Here is a 16,281-nt window from a genome sequence, read left to right on the forward strand (position 1 = left end):
TGGTGAGCCGCCGTCTGTACTGAGGGCACAGTGGAGCGTTCTCCGGCACAGCTGCCATTTTTGCCGAGTCTTTCGAGTCTGTGGCGAGGCGGGGGACAGGGCTGGGAGCGCGGCAATGAGGGGGACCTCCGCTTGGCCCCGGGTAGCTCCAGGCCCCGCTCCGAGAAACAGCGCCCGTTGGAAGAGGCGTTTTCTCGGCCATGGCGGGACCTCGGGCTCCTGCCAGGCCTGGCAGAGCCGCTGGGGCCGATTGTTTCCATGTCCTCCACGCCAAACCGCCGTCAGACTTGGAGAGAGAAATAATTATGCTTTAGTTTGAAATTCTAGTCACTATCCTTTGTAACTGACTGAGGTGAAAATCCGGGAAGCCAGCTGCAACTATAATCCACCCTGCATTGAGGCAGGCTGATTTTGAAGCAATCGAGTTGGTTTTTTTTTTAGTTCTGTTGAACGTTTCAGAACATGGACAGTTTGAAATGCTGAACTGAAGTAAGCGCTGCCATCGTTTCCCCTCGTTGGCACCGCCGTCCCTGAGGGCGCAGGGCAGGGCCTGGCCAGGGAGCTCCAAACCCCGCCTGGCTTCTCCTGCTCTTAGCCCTCTTTCATAATTCATTATTGGAAACCCGTGTGTAGGATTGAAATACTTTCCTGCAACGTTTACGACCTCAGACAGGGTGTCATGCTGGGACTTACTCTCAGCATTACCTGTAACGTGAGGAAGCTCCGTTCCAGCGAGACACTCGCCTGCTCTCGCCCGCAGCAGTAACCATCTGCTTCAGCATTAGATTTGGTTCCCTCTTCAGTACCAAGTGTGTCAGGTTTCACTTACTCACTATTATCTGCGCCATCTCAAGGGGATTCTTACCTAGCTTGGAAATAGGACATGGATAAGGGCTGACCATGGGCCACAGTAATTTTGTGGGGTTTACTATTCCAAATTGTTACAGTGCCCCTTTAGCTCCATTTTCTCCAGGTACCTACTCCACCTCTATTCAAAACAGATCAAAGTTGTAAGCCTGTAAAACACCTTGGACTTGTAGTAGTGGCCAATGCAAACAGTGGATGTGTACGGTCACGGTGGGCTTCCCATCCCTCCTTCTGCCTTTCAGTTTTGTGTGTGCAAGTGCCTGATGGAGCAGCTGTTAGTGCCCCAAACTGCCAGGAAATGCTGGGCACTACTTAACAAAATTAAGCTCTTAATCTGATCTATCCAATTGGACATGCCTGATGCTTTGCACTTGGGGGTCTGATGATCCTAAGAGATGTGCGGTCCCTTCAGCTCCCCCGTGGCCCTTGAGAGACATTTGTCACCTTACATGACTGGGTCCCTTTCTGCAGTGGCCTCACCTTCTGGCAAGCTGAAGTTAAGTTTGCAAAATCAGGTCTGCCATATGGCACCAGGATGTGATCAACCAGTCTGAAATTTGGCTTTACATGTTTACAGAGCAGATCTTCATAAAATGAATGAGTCCACTTACTGAAAGGATGACAGCAATTTGCTTTTGTTTGAGGTTACAGTAAGGTATTACATATTTGATGCATGCCATTAAATCAGCATCCATCAGCCACAAGTTCAGTACAGTTCATTCCCTGCTTGTGTGCTATGGGCTGGTAAAGCACCTCTGTGTCTGCAGAGCCATGGTGCACGTCCCAACATACTACCTTTTGAAAGAAATCAGCAGGGCCCTCGTTGTTAAGTTTATGCCTTCATGAAATGGTTCTTTCATGGACAAAGGCATATAGGTATATACATATATATAGATATACAAAGACATGACGGAATACTTCCCTGGGTTACTGTACTGTCCAATGCTTTAAAATCTGCAGCAGCACCAAGAAGCTGCGAGGGGCAGAAAGGACTGGGAAACATATTGTTTAGAAGCAGTTAACAACTTGCCTTCTGATAATCTGCTTAATGTTGTTTAACCTTATCTTAATTAGTAGCACATTTGGGGAGATTATGCTAAATCCTCATACCAGCAAGCTGTATTGGAACGATGTTTTCCTACTTTACAAGGCAGCCTGAGATCCTTACCACCTCAGGAACAAAGTACTAAAGGGAGTCTAGGAAAGAAATACTTATGGTGAGTGTAATGGTGTGCATGAGTTGACCACAAACTTCCAAGGAGCAGGATGAAAGCCAGCTGCTCCATGTGCTGTAGCTGAAATGCAATAGTGGTACAAGGAGGACGGAAGTCACCATCAGCTGAGTACAGGTCCTCCTTGCCATCCTGATATCAAGTCCCTACTCTGGGGACGCGGTTCAGCATTGTTATGCCTCCTCCTGCTACAGTTCAGAGCAAAATTCCTCCCAAGCTAAGTCATACGCAATCAAACTGTTCTGCTAATGCAAATCAGGTCTCAATAAACTCCCTGGAATTTCACTAGTGTGGCCCCTGCTTATATAGCTCTGGCTTAGTTAAGGATTTGAATGAACACTTAGTTTTAAGTGCTCGCTTAATTGATGGTGACTTACCTCTCCAAGTTCTTTGCTTGATAAGGGCCAAAGAGTTAGACATAACATTCAGCAGGAAAAAATGGCTTTAGCATCTGTATTTGCTTCTGTGCCAAGAAAATCAATTTCCTAACACTGACAAGTGAAAAAGAAATGCAAGTTTTCCATAGGTCCTTTTGCAGACACTACCAGAACTGTTCAAAACTATTGACGCCACAGAAATGGATTTCAGAGTATCTGATAACATAAATTTCCTTTGAAAGACCCATTGTGGTGATGAAGAAGAACCTGATACAATATCCTCTTCCAATTTCTAGCTTTGTTCTGTACGTTTCATTTTTAATAACTGCATACATCTCTGACAAAATACGTCTATGTGAATATTACAGACAATAATGGGGAAATACGCATTGCCTGCCTAGCTACCAAACATGTTAATGAACGTAGCTGAAAGCTGGAATGGTTAATAAACAGACACAAGAGATCATAGGGCTCATTTTATAGATGGATTATCTGACACAGAATGTCAACTGTACTTATGAATATCTGATATTAAAAAACATTTTTGTGCCACGGTTCTCATCTCACATACAGGGGTATAATGAAGGAATAATTCTCTTGAAACAAATGCCATTACTGGGATGAGATCAGATTCAATCCTTTAGGTTTCAGTCCAGCTCTGGTTGCCATCAATGGAAAGACTCCTGCTGAACTTTAATGAACAAAGAACAAATGCAAAAATCCAAGTGGCATAGATACAAATTATATACATTTATTTTTATTCATTTTAAATAACATTCTTCTGTATAAATTCTGACATATATTCAAATCATACACTTTTTTTTTTTAGAAATGCATTTGTAAGCATAGCATATGCTTAGGAGACACCTTATTTGGATGTGTAGTAAGACTGATGGGTTTCAGTTGGGAGCAAGTACAACTTTTAAGGCCCACATTTTTCTTATTTTACTCCATTCCTCTGACACATGAAGAGCAGAGTCCTGTGGGAGCTCATTTCAAAACCTGCTTTAAAGGAAAACATATTTTTAGGATTCAATCTTACATCCTTTATTTAAAGGAGACTGTGCAAACTTTCTGCCACGTTTACATTGCATGTCACATTTGAGATAAATGCTGTATAGCCGTGGTTAACTGGCCCAGGATACCCGAAGGATGCTGAATACAACCACTCCTCTTTCATAAATGGCTTCCAGCGTGCTAAGTTTGCTCAGCCTGGTCCAAGGGAATTATCATTCCAACGGATGACATCTCCTGACAGCTCCCCAGGGCTAGCGCTCCATGCAGTTATTTCTAGCTACAGTGGTTCATAACATTCGAGATCATCTATCCACATTAACCCAATCACTTTTTTTGCATGTCTCTTGCACTCTGTGCTTACCAAATGCTCTCCTAAGTTGTGAGCCATCCAGGCTGCCCCATGCCTTTGACACATCATTGCTTCTTGCCCTTTATCCGTTCCATTATATCCTCTTGCCTTCTGTGGAACTGAACTCACCCCATCCAGACCAGCTGGGTCCATAGGGCCCTCACGACCCTGAGGATCGTGCCTTGAGAGCTGGTTTCCCACCTTCACCAAGCCCTCACCTGCCTTGTCGTACCTTCTCCATGCTCTACAGTTACCGTACCGTGCCATGCCATCGACTGCCTTTCTCCATGACAGCCAGTGGCATGCCCAGTTAGAAGGTGATGCATTGTGGCCCTTCAGGAAGGCTACGTGTATCTTTATTGCCACATCAGCCCTAGAAGTCACCTAGATGCCTTTCCCTTGTCTTGCTAGCTTCTGAGTTGGGCCTCAATGCCGCCCTGTAAGTTCATTTCTGGTTTACCTGCCCATACCCCAACGTGGCGTAGGGCAAACATCAACATCTGGGAAGCTTCATGACGAGTTAGAATACATGGCAGCTTGGTGGTCACAGTGGCCTTTAGTACCCTCGCACAGGTGATTTAGCTCTGCACCCCCTCAAAATACAATGCCAGCCTAAGCTGATTGGAGATATAACTAGCTCAGCTTCTTCCTCACCTCCTGTGGTGCCCAGGGCCAGCTTCATGATTGATGGAGGGAGCGAGGATCTAATCTCACATCACCAAAGTCGAACATGAAGCTGTTCATTCTTTCTTTGCTGAGGCATCGATCTGCTTTTACACATGCTATTCCTCTATGCCAAAGGCCTGGTTGGCAGGAGATGGCTGGTATTTTCCTGCCAAGTGATTCTGCCACCTGACAAGCATTGTCCCAGTGCCACATCCCTGCTGTGCTCCAGTCCCTGCTAAAGAACATCCTGTGCTTTCCTCTACTGTCCAAACCTGGGCAGCCAGGTCCCCCCTGCCCAGCCAAGCTTCCCACCACATCTGCGGGGGCCGTCCAGATCCCTTCATCCAGATGTGCGACCCACAGACAACAGCGTGGCTGTACCGCCCTCCCTTGCAGAATGACTGTAAGGCGTCCTGACCTCCTCCTCTTTTCAAACCCAGGGCTCAAACGCAAAGCGTTGAGAGTAACTTGGAGGTCAGAAGCAGCCCAGATGCAAATGCCTCCTGTGCTGTGGTAGGCACAGACTAGGAGGGCTCTGCATCTGAACTCACACTCTGGTTTTGCAGATGGTCATTATTTCTACAGTGGGAGAAAAATCAAAGCCTATTCCTCTTACAAAGTAGCCTACGGTCATACCAGAATTTGAGGAAGAGTTGTTTTGTGGCAAAGATGAAAAGATCTAAAATATTTTGGAAACATTAAAGTGAACAATCTGTCCTTCACTTTGCCTGCTGGCATTAGCCCCAGAAGCTAACACTTCCGAAATTACCTTTCCCCACCCTATGAAGTGACCAAGTGCAAGTATATCACTAAATCAGCACTGCTAAATAATTACAATTTTTAGGAAATTTTCTATTTTGTCACCATTCTGCTCTTAAAAAGTTTGATGAGTAACTCGAGGACTAGCAATATCCAGATTTTCTCCTCCACTCCTCCCCCGTTTTAGAACTAAAAGTAACATTGCTCTGAATGACATCAGCCAAATTTACCTAAACTCTGGGATCTCACCCAGGCAGGCAACGGGAGCTTTGCCATCGGCTCAGACCTATATGCAGTATCACATTCTGCCCTCACCATTTCCCTTGGTCATCCTCGACTATTTTCCTTCTCATTTGCCATGCCTCCTCGTTAAATCAGGCAGCAAGTTTTTGAGGCAGAAATGGCATCTTTGTGCATGTGTTTAAAGCACCTATTCCCCACCCCCACCCCAAAGTCTCCAATGATAAGAAAAGCCTCCATGCAGCACCAGAAAGCAAATAAATAATCACCACATTCTTCCTACCATTTCTCACCTTGAGAAATATTTATTTTTGCCTGGCTCTGAGGATGCATCAGTCAGCTCCTGCTGACCTTTAGCAGGTACTTCATTTATCCTCAGCATCCATCGCTTGCAAAGCATCAACACGCACAGCAACACAGCTTTAGTTCTGAGGTTGGTCATGAGTTAGGTGAAATATTTGTTTCACGCCCTGCTTAAATGTAATGGTATTGATTTTCCCGGGTCGGACCTGGCGGCTCCCCGGCACAGGGAGGGCACGCTGCCTGCCTCGAGGCACGCATGCACACTGCGGGTACCAGCGAGGAGCTCTGCAGTGCGACCTTCCTGTGCTGTGCTGCCCGTTAGTTGTTGTCCCTCTGCTAACAGTCCGCCAGCCTCCCCCAAAAATCAGGGGAATCTGTAAAACCTAAAGTCCCCTGTAGGTTCTTTTAACAGCTGATTCCCCACCACCACCTTGTGCTACATACATTTCCTGAACTCATCCATGCACTTTTAGCTTTTAAGCCTAGAAATTCAGATCGGCTCCTGTGAGCAATTCGGCTGAAAGCCGTTTCCACCCAAATCCAGGAGATTTTTGCTTTTTGCCCTTCAAGAGGCCGGGAGGCTGCACTTAGCCCTCCAGCAAGTCCCCCCGTCACCATGTCACCACGGGAGAGATGGCAATGGGATCCACTCACGTGATGAGCAGCCCCTTCGGAAAAGCTCGGGCATCGAGATCAGGCTCTCAGTGCATTTATGACAGTGTATTTGCATTTTGTATAAGATTTAAAAGCAAGTAACAGAATGTACATCCGACTTTTGGACACCAACGAGGCCCTAGTCATGGCGACACTGGTATTCACTCTATATTTAAAGGAATGGGAAAATTTGACAGATGCAAGTAGGGAGCACTCACATTTTCTCTAAAAAAAGAAAGTTATTCAATGACACTAGAAGAAAAGCTTTAAGCAGTCGGTGTTTGCCAGAGTCCCAGCTCCAACAATATTGCCATCTAATTTACAGTATTTTAAACAATCCTCATTTTTTTTCTTTTTAAACAATGCCACTAACCGCTGTACAATTAAAATCTAGATGATAAAACATGAGTTGGGGAATAGGGGAGGTTGGGGAGGGGGTCGTGGTTTTGTTGTTGGGGTTTTTTTGGTTGGTTGGTTGGTTGTCTTTTTTACAAATAATTACAAATACAATTCCAAGAAGATATATTACATTTTATATACAGAACACACCATTTCTATCAGGGTAGGGTATTAAGCCTAGCTTTTATTTTTACACGGCAACCCTGAGATGTCTTGTCGTCTTCCCTTGCACAGAAACTATACAAGTTCATTAACTCCTTCTTGAAAAAAAAACAAAAGGATTGCTATGTTTTAATAGCATCATCACCCTGTATAAATACTCAGAAAGGGAAAAGCTTAGTCTCTTCCCTAAATCCAATATTTTCATGATTTTTTTTCCTGTCTCCCTGCTTAGTGGAAACTGATAATGGTGACTTTTTTCAAGTGTGTCACTCACTCCTCTACTTGCCTTTTGGTAGTACAGTGAACAATTATTTCCCTTTTTTTGTCCTCCTTTTCAAACAACTTTATATCAGGAACTAATATGAAGCCTTTACAAAGGTCTATTTCCTGAAAATCCACTGTTAATTCATGAGCTACTTTTCAAACTAAAGGATGCAGATGTAAGTTGGCTGAAAATCAAGTAGCTTCTGATTAATCATAGGGTACAGCTTTCTCCACCCCACCACCTCTTCATAAAAAAAAAAAATAAAATACTTTCAGACAGCATAGTCAAGTCTTTAACAACAGTGAATTCTATGGATCTTTATGGAGAACAGGACACCGAATGCATTTCACCATATTACCTGAAATTCGGATGTACTACACTTTTTTCTGTTCACCTGCAAGCTACAGCATGCCCAGCGTAAGAGTATCTGAAGAGCAAATTCCTCCACGTGGAGCCTTGGCACGGGTCCTGATACCCCCTCAAAAGCCCTGTAACTTATTAAAGCCAACTTTGGAATAGCTGGAGCCCTTCTTCTAAGCTTTATAATTATGCATGGGAGTCGTCAGCGTTAGCTGTCCGTTCGGTGCAACTTCATTCCCATCGTCTTCCAGCAGCCCCGAAACATCGGCATTGGGTATGCTGTCGTGGTAGCTGCTAAAACTGATGTTGTCCTCTTTGAGTTCAATGGTCCAAAAAGGAGCGTTAAGTTTTCTGTTTTGATACTCACGGTACATGTAGACAGCACCCACAAAGCCCATTAGTAGGACCACAACAATGATGATAACTGTCAAAATAATTATGTTAAACTGAGTCCATGAGACATCTGCAAAAGCAGAGGTACTATTGTCAGAGGAACTTATAGGAAATATAGTCTGTACGGTTGTTGGTGACAATGTACTGTTTATCACTGCCGTTGAAAATGATGTTGCCTTGCTGGCATTTGGAGCAGAAGTTGTAAACTCCGTTGTTTCTGGGCCAAGAGTGGCTTCTACAAAACAAATAAAAAACGATCAATAAAAACATGTTAAGCTGGAATCAAACACAAACATAAGAGATTTGACATTTATATCACAGTTATTGTGGCAATTAAGTCTGCACTGTTAAAGCTGATATTTTTTCAAAATAGTTTACAAAAATGCTTAGCCAGGGTTGGGTTGGGTTGGTTTTTTTTTAAATAATTCTGTGTGCTAAGTGCTCACTGACTGCAGAATTCCTATGAAAAGTTTGGCGATGGATAGATAGATGCAGTAGCCAAGATTCAGCGTTAGATACATGAGCTCATGAGGAAAGCAAGGCACCCAGTCCAGCTCATATTCAGCCCACGAAACCGGGGCTCTACCAAGCTCGGGAAGCAGCTGGACCTTGAGCCTAACGAAGGCAGAGTTTCCCTCATCTACATGGGCTGCACAATCAGGCTGGGAGGCCACGGCGACTCCAGCAGCTTAAACCTTTCCCAGTCAGTACACTAGATGTAGGATTACGTTCACAATATTATTATTTCTGCCTTACCTGTACAAGAAGATAAAAAGTGAAAAAACGAACCATGAGTATTCTGCCATCACAGTGTTTAGCAACAGGTTTCAATATTTACACTGCTTTAAGCAAAAGGGCAAAATAACCCGAGTTCTGCTTTTGAATGAAGAAGTCATACACAAATCTCACAGATACCCCGAGTCTGCATAACCAGAAGCAGAAGGTAACCAAATCGCAACAAAAAAAAAAAGACTGTGGATGTTCTTATGAAGCTTCTGAACGCAGCAGAAGCCAGTTTGGATCCTGTTTTGGTTTCAGCTGCTGACGTATGTCCGCATGCGAAGGATGAGAACATGGGAACTACCAGACTGTGCCACAAGGTCTGTCTTCCTCTGCAGCCTGTTCCCAGGCACTAAATAGCCAAGAACCTGCCTTCCTTCCAGCAGACATGGGATAACTCCCTTCTCAGATCTAGGAGTCAGCGGCAAGTTAACGCTGGAGATCTCAAAAGTGGGAAGCAAATTCATTATGCCTTCTTCAAACCGGTTGAGCTATAGGCCTCAGAAAGCGCTGTAACTGCCTGAGTATTAGGCTCCCAAATGTAACTAATAAATCATTTTCTTCACAGGAATAACCTGATCTATTTTAGATTCTCAAGTCCAGGCAGCAGGAACCCTCCAGAAGCTGAAGCCTCAACCAACCAAAATGTTCTCTACACCTATTGCTCCACAGGACTCCCTGCACCCTCTTTCCCACTCTCTTCCATTTCGCTTTCTGCTATAAGAAATACAACTTCATTTTAAACCCATTTACAGCTGCAGCAATTACAGCTGGTGGTGCTGTGCGGTATTGATCCAGCTCTCCTGAAGAGAACATCTACTAATTATGACTGAGGAGGAGAGTCACTTCCGAAGGACTAATTTTGCACTGAGTCGCATCTCCAATGGCAACAGGAGCTGGAAATACTCAGCACGTCTCCTGCCACGGGCCCTCAGGGAAACTCCCATGAGTTAACTTTGGGCTGTCACGTTCCCAGTTCAGGCAGTGAAGAAAGAAACTCTTCCGGAGGGGGCACCACACATCTAATTTAGGCTCCTGCTCAGAGTCCCTCCCTGCAGCAGCTCCTCTATTCTCTGCAGGTCCTGCCTTAGGTTGATAAGGATATTTGGGATGCTGAATGCCAGAAAGCATTTCTCTATGGGATAACAGGCAGAATTTCGCAGTAGGAAGCAACGTGACAGGAGCAAGAGGTTCCTGGACACAGCTTTGGGAGGAGGGCATGAGGAATTCAGTCATCCTTTCCAAATTCCTTCATCAACACTCAGTTCTTGGCAAACTCTGCCAGGAGCTATAATTAGAAAAAAACAGAGTGGAGACAATGGCTGATTCACCATCAAGGAAACAGGACTCTTCTGGGCTTTATTTGTGAGTCAGCATCAGCTAAGTGCTGGCAAGGGGGACATGGGTGAAAACATTTCCTGGTACTGACGGTAACGTCATGGTGAAACAGTGCTGTGCTCTGACTGCGGACTGCCGCTTTTGGGCCGTGACACGTACAGCGATGCCTGTTTCCGCTCGCCAGGGCCGTGCCAACCCTCCAGATGTCCTAAAGCAGCTCCTTGAGAGCAGCAGCTGTTCAGTCAATGGGCCGCTTTGGCAGCTTTGACACGAGCGTCATATCCAGCTGCTTGATTGAAATGCAGTCTCTGCAAAGCTTCTGCCGCCTCCTGCGATGAATGAGCACCGGCGGGAGCCGGGGCCGTGCCAGCAGCCCACGCGCCAGCTCTCGGGGACGGCTGCGATGCTCGGCTGGGTGGCACAGTGCCACGCTGCAGCACTAAGCCCTTGCTGCTATGCCTCACCGTCGCAGCAGGAACACCATCCGCCCAGGGGTCGGAAACACCGAGTTTGGTCCTCCACTCATCCTCTGAGTATTCTCTCCATCAGCCTTGAAAGCATCAAAATCTTGGTCAGGTTTAAGACTGACCAGCCCCTGTGGCTACTCGAGGCTGGGTTTAGCTTCGCCCAGGCTGGACAAAACATGCTGTCTTATTTCAACTGCGACCACTTTATAAATAGAGCCTGGGTGACGGCTTCACTCTAGAAGCCACTCAAAGCCAGGCCACTCAAATGCATTAGCGGTTTATGAAAATCTTAACCTAAAACCTAATGTGCAGTGCTCCACCATGTCATTTTTTAGGCAAATTGTGTGTAAGAAACTGGAAAGAAACTGTACGCCTTTTTAATTGCTTAATAAGAAAAGGAAAAAAAAGGTGTCAAGGAAACAGAAAAGCTACAAAAGCATGTTCTGGTCCTTTTGAAAGGGGACAGTCTTTCCCCACACAAGGAATTGCCTATAAGAACGCCATGAAATTAAAATTGCCTATAACAACGCCATGAAATTAAAACTTGCAGTGAAAACTGCAAATATACAAGCAAAGCCATACATATGGATTTTAATGGAGCAAGGTCACGTCGCTCTTTGTACAAAGACAGAGCTGTGCAGGGGGAGATAATGGATGACCCGATGCAAAACTGCCATTTCCAGCCCTGTAACGGTACAGTTACAGCTAATGAGCATTCAACTTTTTTGTATTGATCATCTCTCCGCGCAGAGGAGGACTCCGTGATTACACCTCCGGAGAGCAGCATGGGAGTGAAAACCACATTAGCTCCTAATGGAAGATCTGAATTAAATCTCTGTTGGTGACAAGGATGAATTTGGGCCCAGAGACTTTTCTGAACTCTGGCTTCTCTTATCTAATGCACAAGATCAGTAATGTTTCCATGCGTGGAGCTGGAGATCCACCTTGTGGACCAACCTCCCGATAACCACTGAAGGAACAACTTAAGAACCATTTTTTCTTATTTTACTATTAGTCCTCCTGCCATGCAGTAGTCTCTCTAAGTACCAGAGCTAGTTTGCGTCTGAGATGCTACATGCAAAGTCTCGGATTAGGGTTGAAGACTGGTGAGAGACCCCCAGAGCAGGTACCAGAAAATTCTGGCATTGACTCGCTGTGCAAGTTTGGATCTCACCTCTCTGAGCCTTGGCTTCCCCATTTAGGAAGCAAAAAAAAAAAAAATCTAAACCTGGTCCAAGTAGTTATTGTTTGCAGAGTATGAGGAGTGACAAAATTTATTATAAACACCCTTTCTAGGGAACTAGACAGAGCGATGAATGGCCTAGTCAATAAGGACAATTCCCTGGGCACCAAGAGATCAAGTATATCAAGCAATGGAAACCTGAAAACCTACATTTAAATACACTGCAAATAGGTTTTGTTTTCCAGCTTGTTCACTAGAGGTGCCTGCCACAGTCTGGGAATCAGGGTGGTCACACAGCTAACTGTAAACCACAGATTTCAAGCCCAGTAGACACCAATGCACTATAACGGTCTGGTTTCTTCCCTGTACCACAGACCAGATGACTCTAAACCAATTTGGACAATTAACAGTATTCCCTGCCCGCCCTTCAGGCAGCTTGTGCCCACCTGAGCCGCACAGCAAGCTTCCACGCTGATTTGAGGAGCAACGTTTTACCTTTCTTGGTGCAGTTGGTCCCCTCGGGGTCTCGGACGTAGCCGTCCTCGCACTCCTCGCAATGAAAGCCAGCGGTGTGGTACAGGCAGCCCATGCACTCCCCGCTGTCCGGGTCGCACACGCTGGGCGACCGCGCTGGGTCCACGTTCCCGTTGCATTTACATCTTACGCAGATGCTGTCGGAGTTGTAGTAGCCGTTGTCACACCGGTTGCAGTTCGGGCCGGTGTACCCGGTTCGGCATTTGTCACACCTTGGGGCAGTTTCACCAGGATCTGAAGAAAACAGAAAGCAAACCCGGTATGTGCCAGAGCCCCCTGCAGAGAAACGCCCGCTGTGGGATTTGTTCTGTGGGACCTGACCCACAGGCCACTGTGACAAAAAGCAGCAGCCAATGAAGTATTAACCAATCCCAAATTTTAAGCTGAAAATGCAACTTTTGAACTGCAGCATTTTCTGTTTCTAAGGGGATAAAAAGCTTTGGGCGGTTTCTGATGCCTCGTACCAGCATCATAGAGCACGCTCAGCACGTTGCTAAGCAAACAGATTATTACTCCTGAACATTTCCATCTCAAACAGCCAATTTCAGAAAACAGCTGGAACTGTATCAGGGATGTTAGCAATCTGTAGGAACTTTTTGGCCTATGTGAAGCCAGAGGTGGCTTCGTTGCAAAACTGATTAAGGAAATATCAAAAAAAGTCTTATATGTGTTCATTACAGCTATGACTTCTTCTGCTGGTTACATCAAAATAGCTCAGGAAGACTGGAGAATGTGTTTGGAACCCCACGGAGATGTTCAGGAGAGGGCTCACAGAGGTATGGATGGCTACGTGGCACTGATGGCCATCTCCTGTACCTCTCCTGGCTGCCACGAGCCCAGCAGATTCTCCCTGCAAAACTCTGCAGGTTCTTCAGAGCAGGCTGCAGCCTGCAGTGAAGCGTTTCTGATGCTCTCCACTGAGCAGCTGCCCTCACCAGAGCCAACACAAGCACCAGGGACGCATCGTGGCAGGCGCCGCTTCCAGCAAGGTGCCCCGGTTCCCACAAACAGGAGAGTGACGGGCTATAAACCGCCTCGCGAGGCTGATGCACTCCGAGTGGCAATTTAATTGAAAAGAGCTACATTCATTATCTGAGGAATTAGACCAAAAATGAAAGCCTTACGTATTCGGCAGGTGCCAGTCGATGCCACGGTGGAGCACGGGCAGTGATGGCAGGCGTGGGCAGGATGGGTGCTTCTGTAGAAGCCCTCCTTGCAGAGCTGGCAGTGGTCTCCCTCGGTGTTTTCCTGGCAGTGCAGGCAGGCACCTGGGGAAGGGGCAGGAGCACAAGCAACCGGTTCAGCAGCAGGAACTGGAGCAGAACATTTGGGGCAAGAACCTGCATGGAGCGCTCTCAATTATCAGAGCTCACAGGTGATTTTGGATGCCCTCCGGCCAAAACATGATGCTGGCCTCTTATGACCTTCTGATGGCCGCTCCCCCCTCCACATGCACACACACACAGAATGTGAAAAAGTAGGTAGCCCCAGCAGAGATGCCCACAGCTCATCACTTTAAAAAGGTCAGTGCAGGTAAACACATACTATCAATATTAAATGGTCCTCAAGGAAAGGGGCTTCAGTTTCCGTCTGTGCCAGTGAGATGGGGTCTTGATGCTTCAAATGCCCCACTCCCACGAGGGGTCCCTCCAGTTTATGCCTTTGCCCTTTTCGTGTGCAGCCTCTTCCTACACCCCAGAGCTGGTAGCCAGGGGTAAAGAAGTGCCATCATCCCGCTCTGTGGGCAGATGGCTCCATCCCACCAGGGTGGCTCCAGCTCCTCCATCCCCATCACAGGAGGAACATCTGGTACAGGCACGAGGCAGCAGCAGTTACTGACCTTCCCGGAGAAACAGAGGAGAACTGGAGGTTCACGTGAGCCACCTCCCCTTCCTGGGGAAGCCCCTGAATCAGAAAATCGACGTGCTGTGTCTTAGCAGAGGCTGTGTCCTAATGGCCCTCTAAATTGCATTTTGCTACTACTGTGACCAGAGGAAGAAAAATCTCCCTAGTTATAAAAACGCAGCCTCTATCAAAAGCCCATCCATCAACAGGAACATCCTGTAATTCAGCGGGCTCCTCCTCGAGGTGGCGGTGACCCGAGGGAAGCTTATTTGATTAAATCCCATGTACAAGACTCTGAAAAGGCAACAGCCACCTTCTAACAAACCAGGGCGGCACAGAGCAGTTTATTCACTGCAGACAAGAGATTCACTGAGCTAATCCAGCGCTGCTGTGGGGGTATGGGAGAGTCTCATATCAACGCTAACCACGGAAAAAATCCTGAATTAGGTTAATGCTGACTGTTAAAAAAAAACACAGCGGATTTTCTTATTGGAACAGTTTGGCTCCCTTGCAAGCCTAACATGCTGCGCGGCTCCTACTCTTTCCAGAGAGATGACTCTGCAGCCAAACATCCCTGAGCAAGCCCGGTGCGTCCTTGGAGCCAACCCTTGCACCAGGACAGAAGGCAAACCCCGGCTTTTGGGAAGCAGCTGATTCCCCAGCGTGGTGGGGCTGGCAGCACCCCGATGAGTAAGGAGACTTGCACGGCGTCAGCTCCCACACACCGTTTGCTCTTCACCCAACAGCTTGTCTGACACGAGCCGGTGGTTTTTGTGGGAGAGATGTCAGGGTTAGAGGGGAAAATGATGTGCTGGGCTCGGTTTCTCCAGCCACAAACCTCCACCAGCTGCTTCATCGGGCTGCCGGGGACAGACCCGCTCGTGGAAGGTCAACTTGCTGAATCAGCACGCAGGGTGCCCCGAACCGTGCTCTGCAGGCCCTAATGGTGGGATAAATCTGGAGTCGCACCTGCATTTTCTGTACAGTCGTGGTCATTTCAGGACCAATGACTTTCCCACCGGCAGAAATTACTCGCATTTATCTACACCGACCCTGAAAAATGGCTGCGTTTCCCCATGAGTCAGCACGTTGCTCAGCCACGCAAAGCACACATGGGCTTGCAATCAGGTATCGCCGCGGAAAGCCTTAATAATTAATAGCACTTCCCATCCTGATCATGCCCTCGGGAGGGATCAGACCTCACTGTACCCCAGCCGGGCAGCCGCAGCCAAACCCCCTGCACAGACACAGCACGGGGCACGAGGGTTGGGTGGAAGGAAGGGTCTCCTGGGGAACTCTGGCTGCCCAGTTTCCAGCCCAGTAATTTTAAATATTCCTCCTGGGCAGAGCGAGGCCGAGCGGAGACGGTCGCAGGGCCGGCAGAGGGAGCCCAAAGTACAGCATCAATGCGAAAGAAACCTTGAAGATTTGACAAAAGACTACACAGAGTTGATGTAAAGCTGGGGAGGTCACACAAAGTGCAGTCTCTAGAGCAGGCTGAGTGCGTTACTTATTAGACATCGGATCTAATTTTTAATTGACTGTTCTCTATTCTGGTTGTGTTGGGTTCCCTCACCCCCAGCAGCAAATAAAGCAGATGGAGGAAAAATTTCAAAAAGGGATTTTTGTCAAATCAACAATAGGTCATTAACCAAAAAGAGGGTCTTTCTTTGCAGTGCCGTAGTCAGCGCTGGACTGCCCCGGAGAAGCACTGCCTGAAGAGCCCCAGCCCGGAGGCGAGGTCTGCCCGGGGTTTGGTTTTGTTGTTTTTTTTAAATCAAGAGTGGGGGAAACGTTGAGAGAGAAAAAGGAAGAGCAGATTATCTTACTCCTTCACAAAACCCACACACCCAGCTCCAAGTCAGTAACACAGCTGATGCGCGCACAGCGTTGGGTACAGTCCTATCTTCCGATATTAGCAGGACATAAGCACACAAAGTTCAGTATTGGAATGAATGCAAGAATTCATCCCAGCAGGATCAGGGCAGCGCTGGGCACAGTCAGCACTGCGGCCGCCCGTTCCTCTGCTGCAAACACACAGGCCACAAGGGAACAGACACCGCTGCGGAAACTGCCCAGAAATACTGTATT

General features: G+C 47.0%; 1 protein-coding gene across 1 annotated transcript in view; it reads right to left on the reverse strand.

The window, feature by feature from the left end:
- Positions 1 to 7,738: 7,738 nt before the first annotated feature.
- The window catches only part of MEGF9 (multiple EGF like domains 9), a gene marked incomplete at its 5' end in the record, with an annotated part of 52,793 nt that continues 44,250 nt past the window's right edge, over positions 7,739 to 16,281 (reverse strand). Inside the window, 3 exons of the mRNA XM_082492636.1 lie at positions 7,739 to 8,278; positions 12,307 to 12,579; positions 13,470 to 13,613. Of these exons, the coding sequence (XP_082348762.1) occupies positions 7,824 to 8,278; positions 12,307 to 12,579; positions 13,470 to 13,613 (872 nt within the window). The 3' untranslated portion in view covers positions 7,739 to 7,823. The remainder of the gene's footprint in view (positions 8,279 to 12,306; positions 12,580 to 13,469; positions 13,614 to 16,281) is intronic.

This window comes from Vanellus vanellus, assembly GCF_965231255.1.
Source record: "Vanellus vanellus genome assembly, chromosome: 18".
Classification (NCBI taxonomy): Eukaryota; Metazoa; Chordata; class Aves; order Charadriiformes; family Charadriidae; genus Vanellus; species Vanellus vanellus.